Genomic DNA, 24,011 nt, shown 5'->3' with positions numbered 1-24,011 from the left:
TACTCTGATCCAGTATTTGCAGAGTGCCCTTTGTCTTCATTTGTGGGGAAAGTTTCTATTTTGCACATTCTGCCCACATTTATTTAGACTTTACTCAATTTGGAAAGTCTCCTGTGTTGATGTATGGTTTACTGGGTATATTGGTAGACCCCAGGGACTGTGTCCAAAATAATTTGGAAATTTATGGATTTGTGTAATCCCTTCCTATAAACTTGACATCACAGTATTCATTGTGAACTTAGTTTTGCCAAGCTTGTGTTCTGCAAGCAGATCTCACTAGGGGGGGTGTGTTTTTTTTTTTTTTTTTTTTAGTGCTGTAATTTCCGGTGCAGAATCATTCGGGGTCACTGTTTAGCGCTCTTTAACTGTATTGATTGGATGACTGGTTGGCATCCATTTATCTTTGCTTTTTGAAAATAATTGGTGGTTGATTTCTCCTAGATGATGATGGAAATAACCAGTGGCCAGAGGTCCTGAAATTCCTGTTTGAATCTGTGAGTTCGCAGGACGTAGGTTTACGTGAAGCTGCCCTACATATTTTCTGGTATGCTATACTGCTTTTTCTGTTTTCAGAATATTGTCACTGTTACTTTCTGAAATGTTGAAGCAATTTTTATAGGATGTAAAGTTTGGGTTGTCTGCAGTGTTTTCATTTTGCATCCCTTCATGAGAGTACACTTCAGCACTTGGATTTATGGTTCCCCATTTCTCAGTACTGCATCTGTTTATTTTTTGCTTGAAGACTGAAATCCTATTCCACATGGTTTTCTGGTCCTTTATCCGTTTCACATTTCCCATTTTTTGTCCTGCACATTGGCATTTGTGTTGTGATGCTTTTGCACCACAAGCATCAAACTTGCATTATCTTGTGCTTTGAAGCTATTTCATCTGTTTTCCCCTCAAGAAGGTTGTACTAATTTTGTTTCATTTGGATTTAATTTGCAGTGTCACTGTATCCGGTTTTTTTGAGCTTAGAATAGTCAAAACTAAGATTTAGAGAGAAGCTGTTCTACCCTCAACACAATTTAGGGCTTGGCATCTTCATGTAGTAAACGGTTGTATAGCGAGTCTGTGACCTCTTACTTTGAGATTAGCACTGATGTTGACAGTTGCTTTGCAGACACTGCTTGCTTCAGTTTGAGTATTGAATGGACCAGGTACTTGACTCAAACTTTTACTACATAGTGAACAAATTTTGGCAGAACATTAAATTCCTTGCACTCTGCCCATTACCCACAAATACAAGCAATCCATCCAGATACCTGTGTTTTGGGGTCAGGGTGTCACTTCAGTAACGGTCATCTAAACCAAAGATTCATACTGCTGGGTGACTAGCAGTGACCGGCCTTGCCACCTGGGAGAACCTTGGCTGTAGATTGTTCAACATATTTCCAAGTGGTTATCTCATGCGGTTTCCTATACCCACAGCAGTAAGGCAGTTGCAGGAAGGTTTAAGGCGAGTACAACCACAGCCTTAGCTTCATCTGTGGCTTTTTGGAAAGGGGTGGATTTTTGTTCCGGAAGCAGCAATTTGATCCTCTGTGCATAAACTTTACAAAGCACTAGACACTAATTCCTTTCAAGGTCTAGAGCTGGTTTTGCTTAGGACTGTTCTCCAGGGACTTCCTCCTCTCAGTTGATGTAAGCTATGGTGGTTTACCCATATAGCTAAGGCTATTGCAACAGTGATCAAATTAACAGATACTAGAATGGTCAGTACTGCAGTGACCCCCCCCCCCCCAACCCAAATGAGGAATTCATGCTTTTATTTATCTAGTATTGACTTTTAAAGGCTCTAGCTTCCCTCTATTAGTTGATAATGAAAGCTCAGAAAGGCTTGGAGTCCAAACAGTTTTTATCTCTGCTCTAGCGGTCAGTGGTTTGGGTGAATGGAAAGTCAGACTTTCAAAGCTGTAAGGTTATCCTGTGCAGGATATAACCCATATAGCTACAGCTACTGTGACCTTGCTCATCTGAACCAGTTTTGGTACTGTTACACAACTGTAGCTTCCTACTTCCATGGTGTTCAGGACTTTGGTTTCCACAGTCAAGCCTTTTGGGGCGAACAGTCTTATCAGGAATGGTCTGCTTGGTTTTCAAGGTCTAATGTCAAGTCATTGATTTTGAAGGAGTTGTAGAGTTGCAAAATGTGGCGCTAGGTTGAAGACTAGCCCAGTCACTTTGTAGGCCTCTTCCCGTGATACTGTATTTGGCTGTTGCCAAGTTCTTTGATTCCCAGCCCTCTCTAGTTACAGAAACAATCATCTGCACATTACCACTGATCTGGGTTCACATCTGCATATAGCAGTTTTATTTTCTCCTAGGGTGCTTGGCGGATTTTGAAGATCTAAAATCTGTCCCCTACAGGTGACTCCCTCCTTTTAAGTTCCCTGAGGCTAAGCAGTTTGACTTAAGACATGTAGCTGCCTTCCTTCCCTGTAGAGTCTAGCAGGGGTGCAAGGCATACCACCTGGCACCTACCTTTAGGGATGCTATCTTTAGCATCTGCTTCATGAGGTGGGGGGGCTTGTCAGAGGATGTGGGTTGTTGTGATCACCTGTGGATGAGATCTGATTCTTGCAGCCCTTCTGGAAATATTCCACTAGCAGGATCAGTCCATGGCATCGGAAGTTCTCTGATCCAGGCTCAGAGGCCGTGTAAGTTCCTTAGATGTAGTGAGAAGGCCAAAGGGTTTCTCTCCTTTGTGTTCTGATGTGGAAGGGTTATGCAAGATGTTTACTTTACGTAATTGGGGAAGACTGGCATTACCAGCGATTCAAAGCAGTTCACTTCCTTGTTTACAAATTCTTTGGGTTCAGCAGATGAAGTGCCTGGCTCCTTTTGTTGCTGTTTGAGGAACCAAGGGCTTCCACATTTACCTGTATTTGACAACTGCCTGATTTTTGGCACCAGTCGTCAAAGGAAACTTCTGTTCCTGAGCAGCTTTTATATCTGTATCCAAGCAAAAGCAGATGACTGCAGTGGACGTACGGCCATCAATGTTAAGGACTGTCTTGAGAATCGGGAAGATCCACAGTGCTGAAAAACTCTGTCAGCATGCGCAGTCCTTGCAAAATCCCATCCTTCTCTGTACCAAGTAAGAATTGTGGATACAACTGGTGGAACTCTTCAAAGTGATGTGCAGTCATCTGGATGCTTTAAAGCAGACTCCTCTTGTACCACCCAGGGAAGCCTACTTAGCCTTTCTAAGTAATCTGGACAAAGGATAAATAAAAGCACCAAGTGAAATCGGTGCTGGAATTTGGGCCTGATTGGCTTGGAGCTGAAAATTTTATAGGGGACTTTTGCTATGATTGTGCAGGACCTTAAGGGGAGAAGTATGCTAAACCCTAGAAGTTGGGATGGGCATTGGATCTTGAGGCAGAAGCATCTGCTGACTGCTAATTGAATATCTGTAGTTGCTAGCTCCTAACAGCACTGTACTTTACAATAGCTAGAGATTGTCTTGTAAGTATCCAGGACCCGTTTGTTTTATTTTACATTTGTTGACCGGGAAAGTCCGACTGGACACTGGTCCATTTTCAGTGGAGGTCTGGGGAGAAAAGCTCCAAAATACTTTACGTTACATGAGAAAAAATAGAGCATACATATAGGAAAATATAGCAATCAATATACACTATAGAGAAGATTAACAACTTTTAAACTAGGCAATAAATGATATACATACAAATGACTTTCTTTTTTTCTCTCTTTTGGCTGGTAATGTATATTACTGTGAAATGTTTGAGGCAAAAGGCCATGTTTGCTTGATTTGTAGAAGACGGTTATAAGTTCTGTAAGGTTATGTCGATGGGTTGCCAGACTTTGAGGAAAATTTATATTTGGTAGAAAGCCTGAAGCATTTTCTTGGTAAGGATTAACCAGGGGAGTGGCATGAGTATAACCTGTTTAATTAGTGGGTTTTGAGCAGTTTTTTTAATCTAATAGTGGAGGTAGAAGTTATTTGGCTTGGTAGTGTGTTCTAGGTTCTGACAATGGTGCTGGCAGAGGGATTTCCCTGTATCATTTTTGTTTGAACATTATGAAGTTCTGGTTACTAGATCTTAAGGTTCTAGAGGGAATGTGGGGCCAAATTAGATGCTCTAGTGCTGGAGTTTTATCAGGATAGTAGTAGAGCTTGTGAGCAGGGATACAGTGGTGGGACCTATATGAGGCTTCAGTTGCAAACTTGGCAATCTTGTTATAACAATTCCATTTTATTTAGATCAGTTTGACGGAGATTAGTTAAGATGGGGGATGCATAGGAGTCCTTGCACTGGTTGCTTTCGTATGTTTAGTGATAAACTGTTTGTTCCTGTAGGAGTCCAAGCTTTTTAACCTTCTTGATGGTTTGTGCTATGTGGATGTCGAATTTCAGGTTGTTTATTTCTACACCTACGAGGTTAGTTTGTGGTTGGACTGATTTGAATGTTTTCTTTAGAATTGATGGTGAAGTTGTTTAGAGGGGGAGATCTACCTGGGCTGAAAATCTGTTTATTTTTTGGGGAATTAAGAATAAAAGTTTGATATTAGTGAGCAAAGTTTCAGCTTGGGTAAAGTTATTTTGGGTTAGGGTTTGCAGTTCATTCAAGGTGGGAGCTGGACATGTAAGAGTGGTGTCATCTGCATATTGTACTACTGAGGCAGTGGGTGAGGATGTGGAGATCTGGTTTAGTAAGTTGAGAATAGCAAAGCGCCAAGGCTTTACCTTTGAGGGACACCAATAGTTGCTGGCAACGGGGGGGGACAGTTGGTTTTGCCATAGAACTGCTTGCTGGTGGCCTGATAAGTAGCTGTTTTGAACCATGATATAGAGGAGGTACTTATATTTAGGGTAGATAGTGTCCAAAAGTATACTGTTGTTTACCATGTCAAAGGCTTTTGATAAGCCTAAGAATGTGGAAGATACGAATAGACCCTTGTTTCTATGGTTAACTATGTTGGTGAATGATAGTGCTGTGGTGGTGCTATGGGAATGTCTAAAGCCATGCTGAGCTATAAAAAGGTTGTTTTGGAGGTATTGCATTAGTTGAGTATGAACTCCTAATTTTGAATAGAGGTGATAGGATTGCTATTGGGTGGTAGTTGGGGAGTTCTGAGTTACCACCTTTGTGCAGTGAAATGATGTGATGTTTTCCATGAGGTATATGCTTCTCATTCTGATAGAGACCTGTTTGAGTATAGACAGGATAGGCTATAGCTTCAGCTGATATTTGAAGGAAGTCTGCTGGTAGCTTATCTGCTAGTGTGGTTGGTTTCAATTTTTAAGGAGTTTAGAAATTACCTTGGTGAATACTGTGTGAAGGTTAAAACTGGGGGTGTTTAGTTTGTTGGGGTGGTGTGGGGTAGTTACTGGGGTGGGGCCAATACTATTTTGGCATTGGCAAGGGTTTGGACCGTTTCGGTAAAGAACTTTTTAAATTGTGTGGGGAGATTATTGTGATTTTGGTAGCATAGGGGTAGGAGTTGTGGATTTTCTGAGTGCAGTGTATCATTTATTGTGGCCCAGAATTTGAGGGTTGTGAGCATATTTTTCTTGCATGTTTTTATAGTAGTTTTGTCTAGTCTAATTTTTTTTGGCTTTGTTGTGGAGTTCTAGATAGATGTTCTTCATGTTTCACTGTTGCAGTCATTACATTTGGGTAATCCTGCTGGCAGGTTGCCCTCAGCCAGCCTGAATTCCAAAGTCTTGGGTCCTGCGTCGGTTGCTGTCACCCCCTCCCTGACGTCAGGTCGTCAGGGGTACAAAAGAAGCAGCAGACGCCATTTTCTTCAGTCTTTCTTGCCACGCGGTGCCCGAAGCAGTTGGCAAGTGCCGGTTGGCTGACTCCTGAGATTTTTGTATTTGAGTTTCAAAGCTAAGTACGACTGTGGTGGTTGTGCTGCGGTAGTGTTGTCGCCTCACAGCAAGACGATGTCCCGTTAGATTCTCAGCTAGAGCGTCTTCTGTGAGGAGACATGTGTAAATGGGCATACCTTCGTTGAAAGTTGTGCATCAGGGCTGGCAACTCAGCACGTAAAAATCCACTGCCAATCATTAGCGGACCGGAGTTCCGCTGTGGTGACCCCTAACCAGGAGAAGCCGAAAGACACAACCCCGTTGGGGAAACTTTTTTTCTTGCTCCAGTCCGATGTCAGAAAAAGTTAATTGTATTCCTTGTGGGAAGCAAATACCTCATCAGGATTTTCATTCTTACTGTATTCCTTGTCTAGGCCCTGATCACAACGTTTCTGGTTGTCTGTTTTGTGCTAGATTTAACCAACGCACTATTAAGCATCGGTATGATTTTGCTTTAAACTTTGTTGGACGCCGATTGAATTATCTTGAAATGTCATCGGATAACCATCCGACTACCGGAGTTTACAAAAAACGCAAAGAAAAGGATAGAGAAAAACAAACAACCGTGGCCCAAAAACGACTAAGCTTCTCCTAAGCCATTCGTCGGTCCGCAGTTTCTCTGATGCACTTTCACAGCCCCTGACGCCTGCTACTTTAGAGTCGCAGGCTGCTACAGACTCCCACGTGGAGTCGGCCATGCCACTGGATACTCAAAGTATTGGAGCCTCTGATGCTAATCCGTCAGATGGGTCTAGAGCCGCTGAGCAGGTACCGGCTTCTGAGGGTGTATTCAGACCTAAACATCTTTACATTAAAATGACTTCAGCTTCAAATGCAAAGACTAAAGCACCTTCTAAAGCAAAGAAACAACCTCAAGAGCCAGATGGACAGTCCTCTATGCCCAAAAAACAGATGCTAAAAATGGCCAAAGACTTTATTACCTTGATCAGGGGTACCCATCTCCCTCCTGATGAGGCCTAGGCAAGACATTGACTATGAATCTTCAGATCCGGTTTCTATTTCTTCTGATTCCTCTTCTGATCAGGAATATTCTCTTCCCCCCATGAGGATTCTGATGCTGAAGAATCTATACCTTCAGCATCTCCTCCTGAGGACTATTCCTTTGGGGAAACCTTGCACACCATGAGGGAGCATTTCCACTGGGAGTGCCAAGATTTTTCAGAATCTAAAAATAGTCTCGGGGATTTTCTTTTACTACCTCAGCATAGGCCTCTAGCCATTCCACCTGTTAGACATTGTAGATGTGTTCTCAGAGTCTAGTCTGACCCCGGACTCCTTACCCCCCAGCTCTGGTTAAGCCTGGCAGGTATTACAGGGTTCCTGACTCACAAATTTCTTTAAAAACCCTGCTGCTGACCCAGAAACTATTTCACAGGGTCCAAAGGGAGTTAAGGCTTCCACTGCAAAACACCCAACTCCCTCTGACAGATTCAAGGGCACTGGATAGATGGGGAAAATAGGTTGACACCTCTGCAACTTTGGCTATAAGGGCCTGTCAATTTCATATGCTTAAGTATCAGCAACATGTCATGGGATTGCTTAAACAGAAAATGTTAAATTCTGAATGTGCAGAAAACAAGAAAATGCAGGATTTATTCTATGCAGCAGAACAAGTTGGAAAACATACTTTGCAATGTGGTTTTGATTCTTTGGAGGCCTCCTGCAGGGCCGCAGTTATGGGTTCTGTAATTGGGAGGCATGCTTGGTTCAAGGAACAAAATCTGCCTGATCATGTTAAATTACTAGATGCACCTTTACAGCATGATACTTTGGTGTTAAGGCAGAAGAGGTGTTAAAGAAAATGGAGAACAAAGCTAAATCTGTGCAAACTGTCAAAGATATTTTTACAGGTACAGCCACCTAGGTTTAGTAGACACTGGCCTACAAAACAATTGGTCCTTTCCTGTCTGACGGGCCTCAGAGGACCAGACCCAGACGCCATAGGGGCAGATCCCAGGCACAAGGTCCTTATAGGCCCAAGCACTGGGGTGCTTCTACCTCCAAAGCTGGAGAAGATGGATCACAAACGTACAGAAAACAGTCCCAATGACTTTCCCCTGCCTGCACCAAGCACTTATCTTCTGGCAGCACCCTTGGGAGGAAAATTAGCACTTTTTGCTCAAAATTGGTACACCCAGGACAAGTGTCTGAACAGTGTCACAAGGCTACAAGTTCCATTTCCATACTCTACCAAAGGCAAACGGCTGGCCAGATCTGCCAAAAAATCAATGGGCAGAGGCACAAAAACAAGTCTCGTCCCTCATGGACATGGGGGCCATTCAAGTACCAGAGCAAGAGCAGGGACAAGGATTTTACTCAAGACTGTTCTTGGTACCTAGAAAGGACAAGGCCTGGAGGCCGATACTGGACCTATCTATTTTGAACACTTTCCTGGATATTCCAAAATTCAAGATGTTTACTTTGCAGCAGCTTCTTCCCATGCTGGGCAAGAATGCTTGGCTTGTGACTTTAGACCTAAGAGGCATACCTGCATGTTCCAATCAGACAATCATGCAGAAGATTCAAGGCTGGTTCAATGCATTACCAATTCTCTGCACTGCCCTTCGGCTTGTCTACTGCGCCCAGGGTCTTTCCAAAGTGCCTGGCACCAGTAATTGCATTTTGTAGACAAAGAGGAATGCAAATATATCCTTACTTGGATGACTGTCTCATTCAAGTGGAGAGCAAAGACATTCCTCAACATCTGGCGTTTGTCAAAAAACTTCTAACATGCCTAGGGTACACAGTCAACAAAAATCAAAACTAGTACCCTCACAAGAGAGAACATTCCTGGATGCTAGCTTGAATACAAGTGCCCAGATGGCTTATCTCATGCCAGACAAACAGGCAACTTGACTACCTATTTAAAAATGTTGGCAACAAAGGCCCAATTATCTGCAAGAAAAATTCTGCAGGCTTTGGGCTTCATCTCATCCTGCTTCCTACTAACTCCATATGCAAGACTGCATATGAGGAAACTTCAATGGTACCTAAGTGTTTGGACTCAACATTGCCACAGCCTTGAAATGGCCTGCAACAGGAGTTTCGATGGTGGGCAAAGGCTTGACACCAGAACAAGGGACAGCCATTGACATTACCTCCAGCCAGGCAGACACTAACAATGGATACGTCAGACTATGCCTGGGGAGCCCACATGGCAGGAAGATGCATTTAGGGCACATGGTCCTCAAACCAAATACATCTGCATATCAATCAAAAAGAGATGTTAGCTGTTCAAAATGCCCTGACTGTCTTCAAGGGCCTACTACATCCGGGACGGCTACTGATGGACAACACCACGGTCATGTGGTATATAAACAAGCAGGGGGGCACACATTCTTACCCCCTCTGCAGACTAGCCATGACCTTGTGAGACACAGCTTTGACTTACCAAGTACATCTGCAGGCACAATTCCTGCCAGGAAAGGAAAATACTCTGGCAGACTAAGCAAAAACCTCATGGATCCCCACGAGTGGAAGCTGGATCCAAAAGTCCAGCATAACAAGTAAATGGGGATGTCCGGACATGGACCTCTTTGCCTCTCCTCTCAATTACCAACTAAAAAAATTCTGCAAAAGGACTCATCACAGACTAGCATGGAAAGTGGATGCCCTGTCTTTCAGCTGGAAAAACCTATCCGTGTATATGCCTTTCCTCCACTGCCTCTCCTCCCCAAGGTTATCCTAAAGGTCAGACAGGAGAAGCCAAAGATGATACTGATTGCCCCAGACTGGCCACACCAGTACTGGTATCCAATACTAAGAAACTTATCTCTATATCCAGCTTAGATCTTACCTTCAAATACCTCGACTACTGTCCCAGCAAAACAATCAGATCATGCACAGCCAACTCAGGACATTTAAACTTGGCAGCACGGCGGATAATGTCATACAAAAAACACCTCTCAGTAAAGCTGTGATGGACGTCATTCTGGAAGCCAGAAGGCCTAGTACTAGAAAGTCTTATGCTGAAAAATGAAAGAGATTCTGTGTCTGGAACCAGGCACAAGGAACTGATACAGCGGTACCAGATATACCTCAGATTTTGCAATACTTAGCCCTTTGTCCAGCATCTCAGTTATCTTTTTCATCAGTTAAAATTCATGCCTCAGCCATTTCGGCTCATTGCAATACAGAGCCACCACTTTTTTCTCTCCCTTTATTAAGGTAGTACCTCAGAGGAGCCAAAACTTTAAGGTCCCCAAGGAGACTACCAATACCTGCATGGGACCTCAACTGTGTCTTGGAAAAGCTCACCCTGCCTCCTTTTGAGCCAGCCACTACTGCTGATATGACGTTTTTATCTTGAAAAACAGCTCTGCTCTTCGTAATTACTTCTGCAAGGCAAGTTTCAGAGCTACAGGCGTTCATGGCCGTGGAACCTTTCATCATTTTTCATCCAGACAGGATCTCCCTGAGGACAAACCTAACATTTATGCCTAAAGTAGTGTCAAGTGTGGCTCTTAACCAAGCCATCTGTCTGCCAACCTTTTACCCAAATCCACAGAACAAGGGGGAGAGAATTCTGCATTCTTTGGACATACACAGCTTAGATTCTACTTGGACAAAACCAAAACTTTCAGGAAGACAGGCTTTCCTTTTGATCCTGCAGCATATGCCACTAGTAATTGCTCTATCTCAAAGCAGACTATTTCTAAGTAGTTAGGCCACTGCATTCGTTTCTGCTACTTACACCATGGCAAGCCAGTGCCTAAGGGCATTAGGCCTCATTCCACCAGAGCTGCAGCCACCTCAGCAGCCTTTCTCAGGGGAGTACCAACCACAGACATTTTAGAGGCGGCTACTTGGAGTTCAGTGCACACCTTTACAAAGCATTATGTGCCACTCTACTCTAAATCCAGGGCAGGCTTTGCCACTGCAGTTCTGCAGGGCCTCCTAGCCGCTCCTACTGCTGTCTAGTTCCAGCCTCCCATCCATAGCTTTGGGACTCTACCCAAATGTAATGACTGCAACAGTGAAACACGAAGAACATAGTACAGTTGTGTACACTTACTATAAATGTAGATGTTAGTGTTACCCACCCGCCTTCCCCCTTTTTTCTTTTGGATCTTATCTTTCCTTCTCTGATTTATACTACATATGTGGTATATTTGCTTATGGATGAAGGTAAAATTTAAATTGCTGTATTTCTGAATATATATATATATATATATATATATATATATATATATATATATAGTTTGGCTACCCTTTTTGGGGGCACCTGACATCTGGGGCAATAAAAACTGAAAACTGCGTCTGCTGCTGCTTTTGTACCCCTGACAGGGAGGGGGCGACAGCAGCCGATGCAGGACCCAAGACTTTGGAATTCAGGCCAGCTGAGCTCGACCTGCCAGCAGGATTACCCGAATTTAATGATTGCAACAGTGAATACACTCTCTAACATCTACATCTATGGTTAAGTGTACACAACTGTACTTTGTCTCAAAGTAGTAGTTTTGTTTTTGAGACTGAATCCAGGCCTTCTCTTTCATTATAGTTTTGGTGTCTCTTCTTAGCCATGGGGCATAGTTTTTGTTCTAATGGTTCTGGAGGGTGCATGATTTAAGATTTTTAGGAAGGTTGTGTTCAAGTATTCCACAGCATTGTCCAGAGAGTTGTTTTAGGGGAGTCCAGTTACAACTTTTTAGTGCATTGATGAAGTCAGTAGCTGTGAAGGTATTTGTTGTGAACTACTGAGAATTGATTGCATGTTGGTCTGGGAATGGGATCGGTTACTAAATTCGGTAGGTTGATGGTCACTTAGGCTGTCTGGATGGCAGCCAGATTGTTATACAAGAATGGGGTCAGATACCAGGATCCAATCTAAGATGGACTGGTGTTTGGTTGTATCGTCAATTCTGGTGGGGGTGGTTATAGTTTGGTTAAATCTGTGGAGGCTTTTATAAAGGTGGAGGGATTGTGGTTAGAGCAGTTAAGCCAATCAATATTAAAATCTGTTAATAGGGTTTCTTGTGGAGGGGCGTTGGAGATCCAGATGTTAGTGTTTCACTGTTGCAGTCATCACACTTGGATTGCCTGCCTGCAGGTCGCCCTCAGCCGGCCCGAATACCAGAGACCTAGATGTTCTTCGTGTTTCACTGTTGCAGTCATAACTGTAGGGTGCTCCTGCCGGCAGGCAGCCCGAGGTCGGCCAGAATCCCAAAGTCTGGGTCCGGCGTCGGCTGTATAAGCTAGTATCCTGATGTCAGTACGCCTTGGTACATAGCCCTCAGCCGACGCCATCTTCCCAGTCTTTCTTGCCGTGCGGTGGAAAGCAGCTCGCAAATTGTTGGTTGGCGATTTTCGAACAGCGTATTTGGTTGTTGTCGGTCCGAAGTTGTTACTTCTCTTCTCAAAGCTAAGTACCCCGTTGGGGAATCTTTTTCTTGTTCCTCCGATGTCAGAAAGTTAATTGTATAGCGTGTGGGAAACATACCTCATAAAGATTTCCACTCTTACTGTCTACCTTGCTTAGGCCCTGACCACGACGTTTCTTGTTGTCAGTTCTGTGCCAGGTTCAACTCTCGTACTATCAAGCGCAGGTACGATTGGGCTTTAAATTATTTTGGCAGACGCTTCAATTATAGAATGTCGTCGGACACTACCGGAGTTCAAAAGAAGCGCAAAGACAAAGACAGGCCTCCGAGGTCCAAACAGGACTCGTTGCAGCCGGAGCCAGCGTCCGGTTCGGCTGTCGTCAGTGAGGCGCTTTTGCAGCCCCTGTCGTCCGCCACTTCTGAACCGATGGCCGATACGGACTCCCATGGGGAGCCGTCAAGGCCCACTATTTTAACTGCTGCAGGACCTTCGGACGTTGCTCCTTCAGATGGGTCCGGAACCACTGTGCAGGTACCGGCTTCTGAGGGGGTTTTCAGGCCTACTCACATCACTATTTCAAAGGCAAAGACAAAGACTCCTAAGTCTAAAGTTCCAGCTCAAGCTGCTTCTGAATCCACTCCCAAGACACAAAAACAATTATTGAGGATGGCTGAAGATTTGCTTACTATGATTAGGGGTTCTCACCCCCCTCCTGAGAAAAGGCTTCGACAGGATGTTACTCTGGATTCCTCTGACCAGGCTTCTGTATCTTCTGTTTCTTCCTCTGATCAGGACTATTCCTTTCCCCCTTATGAGGATTCGGATGCTGAGGATTCTTTGCCATCGGCCTCTCCGCCTGAGGATTTTTCTTTTGGGGAAACCTTGCATGAGATGAGGGAACATTTTCATTGGGAAGGACAGGAATATTCTGCTTCCAAAAAGAGGCTTAGAGAATTTCTTCTTCTTCCTCAGCATAGGCCTTTAGCTATCCCTCCTGTCTTGGACATTGTAGATGATGCTTTTTCTGAGGCTAATCTGAATCCTGATTCCATGCCTCCTGCTCCTTCTAAGCCTGATAGATTTTATAGGGTTCCTGACTCTCATTTATTTTTATTTAAAAACCCTACTGCAGATCCTGAAACTATTTCTCAGGGCTCTAAGGCTGCTAAGGTTGCTACTTAAAATCCTATTCCCTCTGAGAAGGATTCTCGTGCTTTAGACAGGTGGGGAAAAAAGGTATATACTTCTGCTACCCTGTCTGTAAGGGCTTTAAATTGCCAGTTTCATATGTTTAAATATCAGCAATTTCTTTTGTCTGTTTTAAAGCAAAAGCTTGCTTCCCTTCCTGCTTGTGCAGAGGATAAGGAACTTCAGGATATTTTGCATGCTACTGAACAGGTTAACAAGCATAGCTTACATTGTGGTTTTGATGCTTTGGATGCTTCCTGCAGGGCTGCTGCCTCTGGTACTGTGATTAGGAGACATGCCTGGCCGTGAACAAAGTTTACCTGAACAGGTTAAGGCTAAGTTATTAGATGCCCCTGTTCAACAAGATGTTCTTTTGGTTCTAAGGCTGAGGAAGTTATTAAAAGATGGAAGAAAAGGCAAAGTCCATGCAGACTGTAAAAGATTTCTTGCAAGTTCAGCCTCCTAGATTTTCCAGGAATTGGCCCTCTAAAAATTGGTCCTTTCCCACGTCTGACAGGCCTCAAAGGGGAAGATATAGACGCTCCAGAGGTCGTGGTCAAGGCCAGACCTCTTACAGATCTAGACAATGGACTGCTTCACCTAGAAGGGGAGAAGACAGATCCCAATCTCAAAGAAAGCAAACTCAATGACTCTCTCAGTTGGGCTTCAGGACCCCTTTACCTGGACGCCCCTCTCGGAGGAAAGCTGTCTCTTTTTTTTACAGAAATTGGACTCGTATTACCCAGGACAGATGGGTATTGGACGTAATTTTAAAAGGTTACAAGTTCCACTTTCACACTTTGCCAAGGACTCACGGTTGGCCAGATCTGCCAAAACTTCAATGGTCAGAGGCCTTAACTCAAGTGGATGCTCTTTTGGCCATGAGAGCCATAGAGCCTGTTCCACTTTCGGAAATGGGAAAAGGGTTTTATTCAAGGCTGTTTCTGGTTCCCAGAAAACAAAACTCATGGAGACCTATTCTGGACCTTTCTATGTTAAACACCTTTTTGGAAATTCCAAAGTTCAAGATGCTTACTCTGCAACAGCTAATTCCAATGCTCTCTCAGGATGCCTGGATGGTGACATTGGACTTAAAGGAAGCCTATTTGCATATCCCTATCAGACAAGAACGCAGGAAATTCCTCAGGTTCAAGGCAGGTTCGAGGCACTTTCAATTCTCTGTTCTGCCCTTTGGTTTGTCTACTGCGCCCAGAGTCTTCAAGTGCCTGGCACCAGTAGTGGCTTACTGCAGACTTCAGGGGATCCAGATTTACCCCTATTTGGACGACTGCCTTATTCAGGCAGACAGCAAAGATCTTCTGCTTCAACATCTGGACTTTGTTCTATGTCTTCTCCTACTACTGGGATTCTCAGTGAACATAAAAAAAGTCTCATTTGATCCCTTCTCAACAGATGGTATTCTTGGGAGCCCTTTTAAATACAACCTTACAAAGGGCCTACCTCACTCCAGAAAAGCAAACTCAGCTGGCTTCTACTTTCAACACCTTGGCAAATCTATCTCGGCTCACTGCAAGGAAATTCCTGCAGGCTCTGGGCTACATGGCTTCCTGCATTCTGTTGATTCCAAATGCAAGGCTTCACATGAGAAAGCTTCAATGGTATCTGAAAAGTGTATGGTCACAGCATTACCATGATCTGGATATTCTGATTCCTCTGATCCCCTGCCTCCAGAAGGAGTTCCTCTGGTGGTCCAGGGCATGCACTTTAAACGAAGGAAAACCTTTTCGTCTCCCTCAACCTACTCAAATCCTAACCACGGACGCCTCGGATTATGCTTGGGGAGCACACTTTCTAGACAATTGCCAGCAGGGAACCTGGACAAAGGACCATCTACACTGGCACATCAATCTGAAGGAAATGTTGGCAGTTCAAAATGCCCTTTTAGCCTTCGAAAACCTTTTACAACCAGGGCCTCTGCTAATTCGCACAGACAACACCACGGTCATGTGGTACATCAACAAGCAGGGGGGGTTCTCATTCTTACCCCCTTTGCAGACTAGCTATGGCTTTATGGGACACAGCTCTAAATTTGAGTCTGCATCTCCAGGCTCAATTCATTCCAGGGAAACAGAATCTCTTAGCAGACAGCCTGAGCAGAAACATTTCAGATCCTCACGAATGGATGCTAGACACCAACTTGTTCAACAGGATTACTGCAGTTTGGGGATGTCCCCAGATAGATCTGTTTGCATCCCATCTCAATCAGCTGCCTCGCTTTTGCACCAGGTCCTTCCACAAAACAGCATGGAGAGTGGGTGCCCTGTCCTTCAGCTGGAGAAGCCTTTCAGCATATGCCTTCCCTCCTCTTCCTCTACTGCCTCGGGTACTACTGAAGATAAAGCAGGACAAGCCCAAGTTTCTCATCTTGATTGCTCCAAATTGGCCTCGACAGTTTTGGTATCCAACCTTAAAGCTCCTGTTCTCGGGGCCTCCTTGGATTCTTCCACTGAACCCTTCGCTTCTGTCCCAGCATCAGGGTCAGTTACTACATTCCAATCTCAAGACCCTTTGCTTGGCAGCTTGGCTCTTCAAAGGAATTTGATTTCCTCTAGTCTTCCCAAACAAGTTTTGGATGTTCTTTTGGAAGCTAGACTGCCTAGCACTAGGAAGTCCTATGCCTCTAAATGGAAGAGGTTTTCTATTTGGATGCAGGACCGAGGTTCTGATCCTCAGGTTCCTGATCTCTCCTCTATTTTGCTTTACCTTTCGGAACTTTTATCTAAAGGACTTTCCTTTTCTTCCATTAAGATTCATGCTTCTGCTATCTCTGCACATTTCAGTTCTGATCCTCCTGTTTTTTCACATCCTTTGGTGAAGCAGTTCTTGAGAGGGGCTAAAAATTTGCGGCCTCCAAGGACCCCTCCTGTCCCTGCCTGGGATCTTAATTATGTTTTAGAAAAACTTACTTTGCCTCCTTTTGAGCCTGCTGCATCTTCAGATATTAAGTTTCTATCCTGGAAGACTGTTCTTTTGTTAGCATTGACTTCTGCCAGAAGGGTCTCAGAGTTGCAAGCTCTCATGGCTGTGGAACCATACCTTACTTTCCATCAGGACAGAGTATCCTTGAGGACCAATCCTACTTTTATGCCTAAGGTGATTTCGAAAGTGGCTTTGAATCAGACAATTCACCTTCCTACTTTCTTTCCAAATCCTCAAAATAAAGGGGAAAGGATTTTGCATTCATTGGATGTGCACAGACAGTTACGATTTTACTTGGACAAGACTAAAGATTTCAGAAAGTCTAACCAATTGTTTGTTTCCTTTGCCTCCAGTTCTCTTGGAAAACCTATTTCTAAACAAACTATTTCCAAATGGATTGCTTATGGAATCAGGTTTTGTTACACTCATCATGGGAAACAGCTTCCAGGGACCATTAGAAGTCATTCTACTAGAGCAGCTGCTACTTCTACAGCTTTCCTCAGAGGAGTCCCTACCAAGGATATCTTGGAAGCTGCCACTTGGAGTTCTGTGCATATTTTTTCCAAGCACTACAATCTCCCCTTGTTTTCTAAGTCTAGGGCAGGCTTTGCCTCTGCTGTCTTGCAGGGTATTCTTGCCTCCCCTTCTTCTATCTAATGCCTCCTCCCCCTCTACACTGCTTTGGGATTCCACCCTACAGTTATGACTGCAACAGTGAAACACGAAGAACATAGTACAGTTGTGTACACCTACCATAAATGTAGATGTTCGAGTGTCTTCACTGTTGCAGTCGGAGTTTCCCTCCCTCCTATCCCCTCTTTCTCTCATATTTGTGGTGTATTTGTGTTTCCTTGGATTCATTTTTGATTTGTTGGGGACTTCTGACATCTAGGGCAAGAAAGGCTGGAGAAGATGGCGTCGGCTGAGGGCTATGTACCAAGGCGTACTGATGTCAGGATACTAGCTTATACAGCCGACGCCGGACCCAGACTTTGGGATTCTGGCCGACCTCGGGCTGCCTGCCGGCAGGAGCACCCTACAGTTATGACTGCAACAGTGAAGACACTCTAACATCTACATTTATGGTAGGTGTACACAACTGTACTTTTTTCTGCATCAGTTGCTGTTGCTCCAGGACTGACGTCATGTCGTCAGGGGGTATAAAACAGGCAGCTGACACCATTACATCAGACTTACTTGCAGAGGAGCCCAAAGCCGAAGCAGTTTGCACGAGTGCTGGTCGGCCGCTACCTGAGTTTGTTTCCGAATTGAGTTATCCTGAAGTCTTCTAAAGCTAAGTACCCCGTTGGGATCCCTTTTTTTCTTACTCTAAATGTCAGAAAAAGTTAACAATTGCCTTGCCTGTGGAAAGCAAATACCACACAGATTGCCATTTCTTACTGCGTCACCTGTTTAGGCCCAGACCACGACGTACCCTGCTGTCGTTTTGTACCTTGTTCAACACCCCAACTGTTCTTCGGGCCCTTTTTGTTGCTAAATATTTTTGTTCTTTATCTCCGTATTCCAAAATGGCTTCGGTAAGCCATCTGACTACTAGTCTTCTGAAAACAAAAACGTAAGGATAGACTGTACATGTTCAAAACTGTTTACTTATGCTTCTGTTAAGTCAGTCGGCAGTTTGCCGGTACTCAGTCAGGTGCTTTTGCAGCCCCCGATGCCTGCTTCAGTGGATTCAAGGCCTCTACAGAGACCTGTTCAGAGTCTGGTATGCCGGGAGACTTCTCGCTACATAACCGGTGGATCTCTACCTTGGATGGATCTGGAGCCACTGAGCAGGCACCAGCTTCTGAGTAAGTTCTTCGCACTACTGATTGACTTGGACTACTTTTGCTTCTTCATTTCTGTCTAAAACTAGAGTTTCTAAGGCTGAGTACACGCTACACCCAAAAATAAGACTATCAAACCGCATGCACCTGCTCCCTCGCCACAACATCAAATGCTTAAAATGGCAGAGGACCTTGTGGTGATTAGGGGAAGTTGGCCTTCCCATGCTAAGAGAAAGAGAGGATTTTTCTTTTGGGAGAAACTTTGCATTAAAAGAGCATTTCCACTGGGAATGCCCAGACTATCCTCAGTCCAAAATGAGACAGAGTATTTCTAGTTTTGCCACAACATAGGCTGTTAGCAATCCCACCAGTGGTGTTCTGGATGATGGCATTTTGGAATTTAGTTTAACTCCTGATACTTCCCCCTGCTCCTAGGAAACCAGACAGGTACTACAGAGTACCTGACACTAATTCCTTTTCAGAAATCCTACTGCTGACCCAGAGTTCATCTCACAATGGCCTAAAGGTATCAAAACTACAGCGAAGAATCCCACCTCTTTGGACAGGGATTTCAAAGCTTTGGACAGATACCTCTGCAATTCTCTCCATTAGGGCTTCACAATGCTGAAGTGCCGACAACATATGGAACTTATCAAGCAAAAAAAATAGTTACCTTTTCAGACTGTAGATAAATAATTGCATGAGCTTATGCATTCTGCAAGCCACATCAACAAGCATACATTGCAGTGCGGCTTTGACGCCCCAGAAGCATCTTTGCAGGGCATCAGTCGGAGGTTTTGTATTGAGAAGGCATGCTTGGCTTAAGGAGCAGACCTTGCCAGACCATGTCAACAAGGGCCATCTTTTTGGCACCAAAGCAGAAGAGGTTCTTAAGATGGAAGAAAAAGCTAAATCTATGCAGACAGTCAAAATTCTTGCGAGTACAGCCTCCTAGATTCACTAGGCATTGCCCCTCGAAACATGGGTCTTTTCCAGCCTCTCTAGGACATCTCAGAGTAGACTCAGGGGACCCCCCCCCCCAAGACTACAGTCTGAGTATGCAGCGATCTAAGCAATGGAGTGCCTCCACCTATAAAGCAGGGAGTGCTAACCCACCCCCATACAGAAAGAATTCCCAAATGACTCCTGAACTCCACTCCCCACCTGCCCAACTGCTTGTGCCCCTAGGAGGGATACTTGCCCTTCATGCAAAAAACTGGCCTTCCATCACCAAAGACCGATGGGTCCTCAACATGGCATCCCATGGGTACAAATTTTACTTGCCCTCTCTGCCATCCCCAGAAGGGTTCCCAGACCTTCTCCAAACCAGTCGGCAGGGGCACGCAACCAAGTTCAAACCCTGCTCTCTGAGCAATTCATCCTGTTATGTGGAACAGATTGGTCAAGGATTTAGATCACTCAATTCTCAACACCTTACTGGTGGTTCCAAAATTCAAAATGCTCTCTCTGCAGCAGCTTCTGCCTATGCTAGCCAAAGATGCCTGGTTAGTCACCCTAGACTTAAAAAAGCCCATCTGCACATCCCTGTAAAGGGAGTCATGCAGGAAAGATCTAGGCTTCAGGGCAGGATCTATGCATTACCAGTTCTCTGCACTTCCCTTTGGCTTATCCACTGCTCCCAGAGTATTCACAAAATGCCTGGCTCCAGCCATTGCTTAGTGCAGACAGAGAAATATTCAAATTTATCCGTACTTGGACGCCTGCCTGGTTCAAGCAGACGGGACATGCTGTTGCAGCACCTGACATTTGTAAAAAAAAAAAAACTAATCTCCCTGGGGTACACCATCAACGAAAAGAAATCAAAACTAGTCCCCAGTCAAAAAATTGTATTCCTGGGAGCAAGCTTGGACACAGCATCCCAGATGGCATTCCTCACTCCAGAAAAACAAGCCTATCTGACACTGTTTTACTCAAATGGCCACCAGAACCCAGCTATCCGCAAGGAAAATCCTACAGGCCCTGGGGTTCATGGCCTCCTGCATTCTACTAATTCCATATGCCAGACTGCATGTGAGGAAACTTCAGTGGTACTTGAGTCTTCAATGCCAACACTCTCAGGACCTGGAAACGGTCATTCCTGTAATACCCTAAGGACAGTTTCTTTGGTGGGCAGCAGGATGTAACCACCATAGACTGCCCTTTACTCAACCCCATGCTGCCCAGACCCTTATCACAGATGCATCAGACTATGCCAGGGGTGGGGGCTACCCACATGGATGGCAAGTGCATTCAGGGCCACTGAAGCCAAAGTCAAATTAATCTGCCCATCAACCAAAAAGATGCTAGCGGTGCAGCACGCTCTGACAGCTCTGATCCCTACTGTCACCAATGCACCTGTTAATAAAAACAGCACCACAGTTGTGGTACATCAGAAAGCAGGTGGAAAACCACTCTGCAGGCTAGCCATGGCCCTGTGGAACAGTGCCTTGGACATGCAGGTCCATCTGCAAGCTCAATTCCTGCCAGGCAAAGAAAACTCACTGGCTGAGGACTTGAGCAGAATTCTCCTAGACCCACACAAGTGGCAATTGGTGCCCAGCACCTTCAACCTTCTGATCCAGAAATGGGGGACCCCAGAGGTGGATCTCTTTGCCTCCCGCTGCCATCACCAGCTCAGCAAATTCTGCTCCAGGACACCTCACAGCAGGGCCTGGAAAGTGGATGCCCTATCATTCCAGTGCGTAAATCTCTCAGCCTTCCCCCCGCCTTCTCTCGAGTATTGCTCAAAATAAGACAGGACAGACCAAGGACAATTCTGATTGCCCTGGACTGGCCACGCCAGCACTGGTTCCCACTCCTGTGCAGCCTGGCACCTACACCGAAATCCAACCCTGCTCTTTCAGCAGGGGGGACAGATCTTGCATCCACAACTGCAAACCCTAAATCTTGCCGCCTAGCTTCCTTGAACCCCCCCCCCCAGTAACCAGCCTAAGCAAGCAGGTGCTGGACGTCATTCTTGAAGCCAGAAGACCCAGTACAAGGAAAGTGATGTGGAAAAGGTACTGCTCCTGGATTCAATCTAAATGAGGATGCAATTCTGCCCTCCCTGCCTCTAATCCTGGATTACTTAACAGATCTACTACACAGAGGCCTATCCTTCTCCATTAAGATCCATGCCTCTGCCATTTTGGCTCATTACAACACTGAGCCACCTCTCTTCTTTCACCGTCTTATCAAATAGTTCTTGAGAGGGGCAAACAACTTAAGGCTGCCTAGGAGAGCGCCCACCCCTGCTTGGGACCTTAACTTTGTACTGGAAAAGCTCACGCTACCCCCCTTTTGAGCTTGCAGTGTCAGCAGCGTTAAAATTCTTCTCTCGGAAAACAGCCTTGCTTCTGGCCATCACTTCGTCTAGAAGAGTGTCTGAGCTACAAGCACCTTATGGCTGTAGAACCCTTCATTATTTTCCATGCTGACAGGGATTCCCTCAGGACTAACCCTTCCTTTATGCCTGAAGTGGTATTCAGTGTGGCTTTCAACCAATCTATCCATTTGCCAGCCTTCTTCCCTAATCCTCAAAATAAAGGGGAAAGGATCCTGCACTCCTTGGATGTGCAGACAGCTCAGATTCTACTTTGATAGGACTCTGACCTTAAGGAAATCTGACCAGTTACTAGTCAGCTTTGCACCAGGGGCGCATAGGGCAAGGCCATTTCAAACCAAATGGTTTCCAAATGGATAGTACACTGCATCCATTTCTGCTACAAGCACCATGGGAAACCAACTCCTCAGGGGGTCAGAACACACTCCAGTAGGGCAACGTCCACCTCTACAGCATTCCTCAGGGGAGTCCTTACCTGGGACTTCCTGGAGGCTGCTACCTGGAGTTCAGTACACACCTTCACCAAACATTACCACCTGCCTAACTTTTCCAAATCCAGGGTGGGTTTTGCAACAGCAGTCCTGCAAGGCATACTAGCCAGCCCAAACTCTTCTTGCTTGCCTCTACCCTTCAGCGTTGGGAATCTACCCAAGTGTGATGATTGCAACAGTGAAACACAAAGACCATAGTACAGTTGTGTACACCTTACCATAAATGTTAGTGTATTCACTTTTGCAATCCTGGTTTCCCTCCCTCCAGCCCCCTTCTCTCTATTACTCACCCCCCTTCGGGGTATTGGTATTTACGTTTTACTGGTGGTGTTCCCCACGAAAACTTTGCTCACTATTTGGGGGCTCTTGACATTTGGGGCAAGAAAAACTGATGTAATGGTGTCTGCTGCCTGTTGTATACCCCTGATGACCTGACTTCTGTCCTGGATCGACAGCAACAGACGCAGAAATACTAAGTTTCCGATATTTGGGCCGACTGAGTGCTACCTGAAGGCAGATAACCGAAGTGTGATGACTGCAACAGTGAATACACTCGAATATCTACTTTTATGACAGGTGTACACAACTGTACGTTAAGTAGGCTTTCCAGATATTATTGCCTGGTGGGATATAGCCACCTGCTATCTTTTTTGGAATTTATATTTAATTTGGCACGGATTAGATCTGTAACTTCATTTGATAATCAACCTGTGGGTTCTGGATCGGATACGGATCCGAGCCGGCAGCTTACCAAGCTAAAGATCTGAGCTCCAAGCTCCTCCCCCTTACCCATACTACCCCGCAGTCTCCTAGTCCTCAGATCTTGTTTGCCATGGCTTCGCCAGCAAGAGATTTCTGAGCTCCAGGAGGTTAGTTAGGTCTAAACTAGTTTTTTCAGTGTGTGCACGCCCTTTGTGTGAATTTCTGCATAACTCTTTCCTTATTCTCTCTTGGGGTTTTCTTTGTATAGCTTTAACATATTTGTAGTTTAGAGAGTTGCTCTTCCGTTGTTTAGGCCCCCCTTAGCGAACGTGTGTATCTGCCCCTGTCTTAGCTGTCTAAGCAGGAATGTCAAAGTCAAAAAAACGACTGTCTCTAAGTGCACAGAGTGTGGCCATAAGCTGTCCCTGGCTGATGACCACACTCTGTGTAGTCTGAGGTTCTCCATTTATCGACTGGCTGCAAAATTTGTGCGGCCTTTAACCCCTGGGCCCTGCGGGATTGCAGGACCAAGCTGATTCTTGCGGGTCTCTTACCCACAGAGTCTGCTACTTCTGCTCCATCTTCAGCCACTGCTGTGGCTGTTCAGACTTCCAACCCTCATCCCCTGTCCGGGACTCCTACTTCCACTTCTATACAGGGAGAGAGAGGGGCCAAGAAAGACCGACACAAAGAAAGTGAGACTAAGAGAAGGGTTGCAAGAGGCAGGCCGACTTGCATCTGTCTGCCCCTCCCGCCAAGGTGTTAAGTGTCTCCACAAAAAATTACAAGGCAGTCTTTCCCCTCTGCTCCATTCTCCACGATTCTCCCTGGAGCCGGAGGAGGAGGAGGCTTGGTCCGCTTCGAGGTTGTCCTGGCATCGGCCCTCCCGGCCAGTGTCTGTGGCGTCCTCGAGGTGTACTAGGAGCCTCTGTGAAGTAGATCTAGACCAGATGATGAAGAGGTTTCTGCAAACTTAATTACAGATGGGAGTGTTGCTGGCTCCCCACCCATCCGGAGTGGGGAGTTCGGCCCTGACATTTGCACCGATAACTCCTTCTCCGATCCACCCCCTTGTTTTGGAGTCTATGGATCTGAGGAGTTGGCGCAGATGGTGCCTCCTTCCTTGACACCAGCTATGCCCTCAAGCCTGTCGTATCCGAGCTCTGAGCAGAGATATGGGCGTCTGATCCGAGGGGATGAATGTCATCGGCCCCGTTGTGGTCTGGGCATACTGTCTCCTTGGGCCCGGCTGTGCCAGCCTCTGCTCTGATCCCTTTGTCAGATCCAAGGGGTACGGCTACCCCACAACGCCAGATTTAAGGAAGCCGGTTCCCCTTTGGCTTTTGACGTTGTGGAGAGAATTCTCTCTGGAGGATCGA

At 45.4% G+C, this 24,011-nt stretch overlaps 1 protein-coding gene across 1 annotated transcript in view; it reads left to right on the top strand.

Moving 5' to 3' along the window:
- IPO5 (importin 5) overlaps nucleotides 1-24,011 on the top strand; it is a 1,405,185-nt gene that overhangs the window by 359,484 nt on the left and 1,021,690 nt on the right. The window contains exon 4 of the mRNA XM_044071309.1: nucleotides 442-544. Within this exon, the coding sequence (XP_043927244.1) occupies nucleotides 442-544 (103 nt within the window). The remainder of the gene's footprint in view (nucleotides 1-441; nucleotides 545-24,011) is intronic.

This window comes from Protopterus annectens, chromosome 5.part0 (genome assembly GCF_019279795.1).
Source record: "Protopterus annectens isolate FY-2018-M chromosome 5.part0, PAN1.0, whole genome shotgun sequence".
In the NCBI taxonomy this organism is placed as follows: Eukaryota; Metazoa; Chordata; order Ceratodontiformes; family Protopteridae; genus Protopterus; species Protopterus annectens.
The sequence above is the reverse complement of the archived record's forward strand: the minus strand, read 5'-3'. Positions and strand labels throughout refer to the sequence as shown.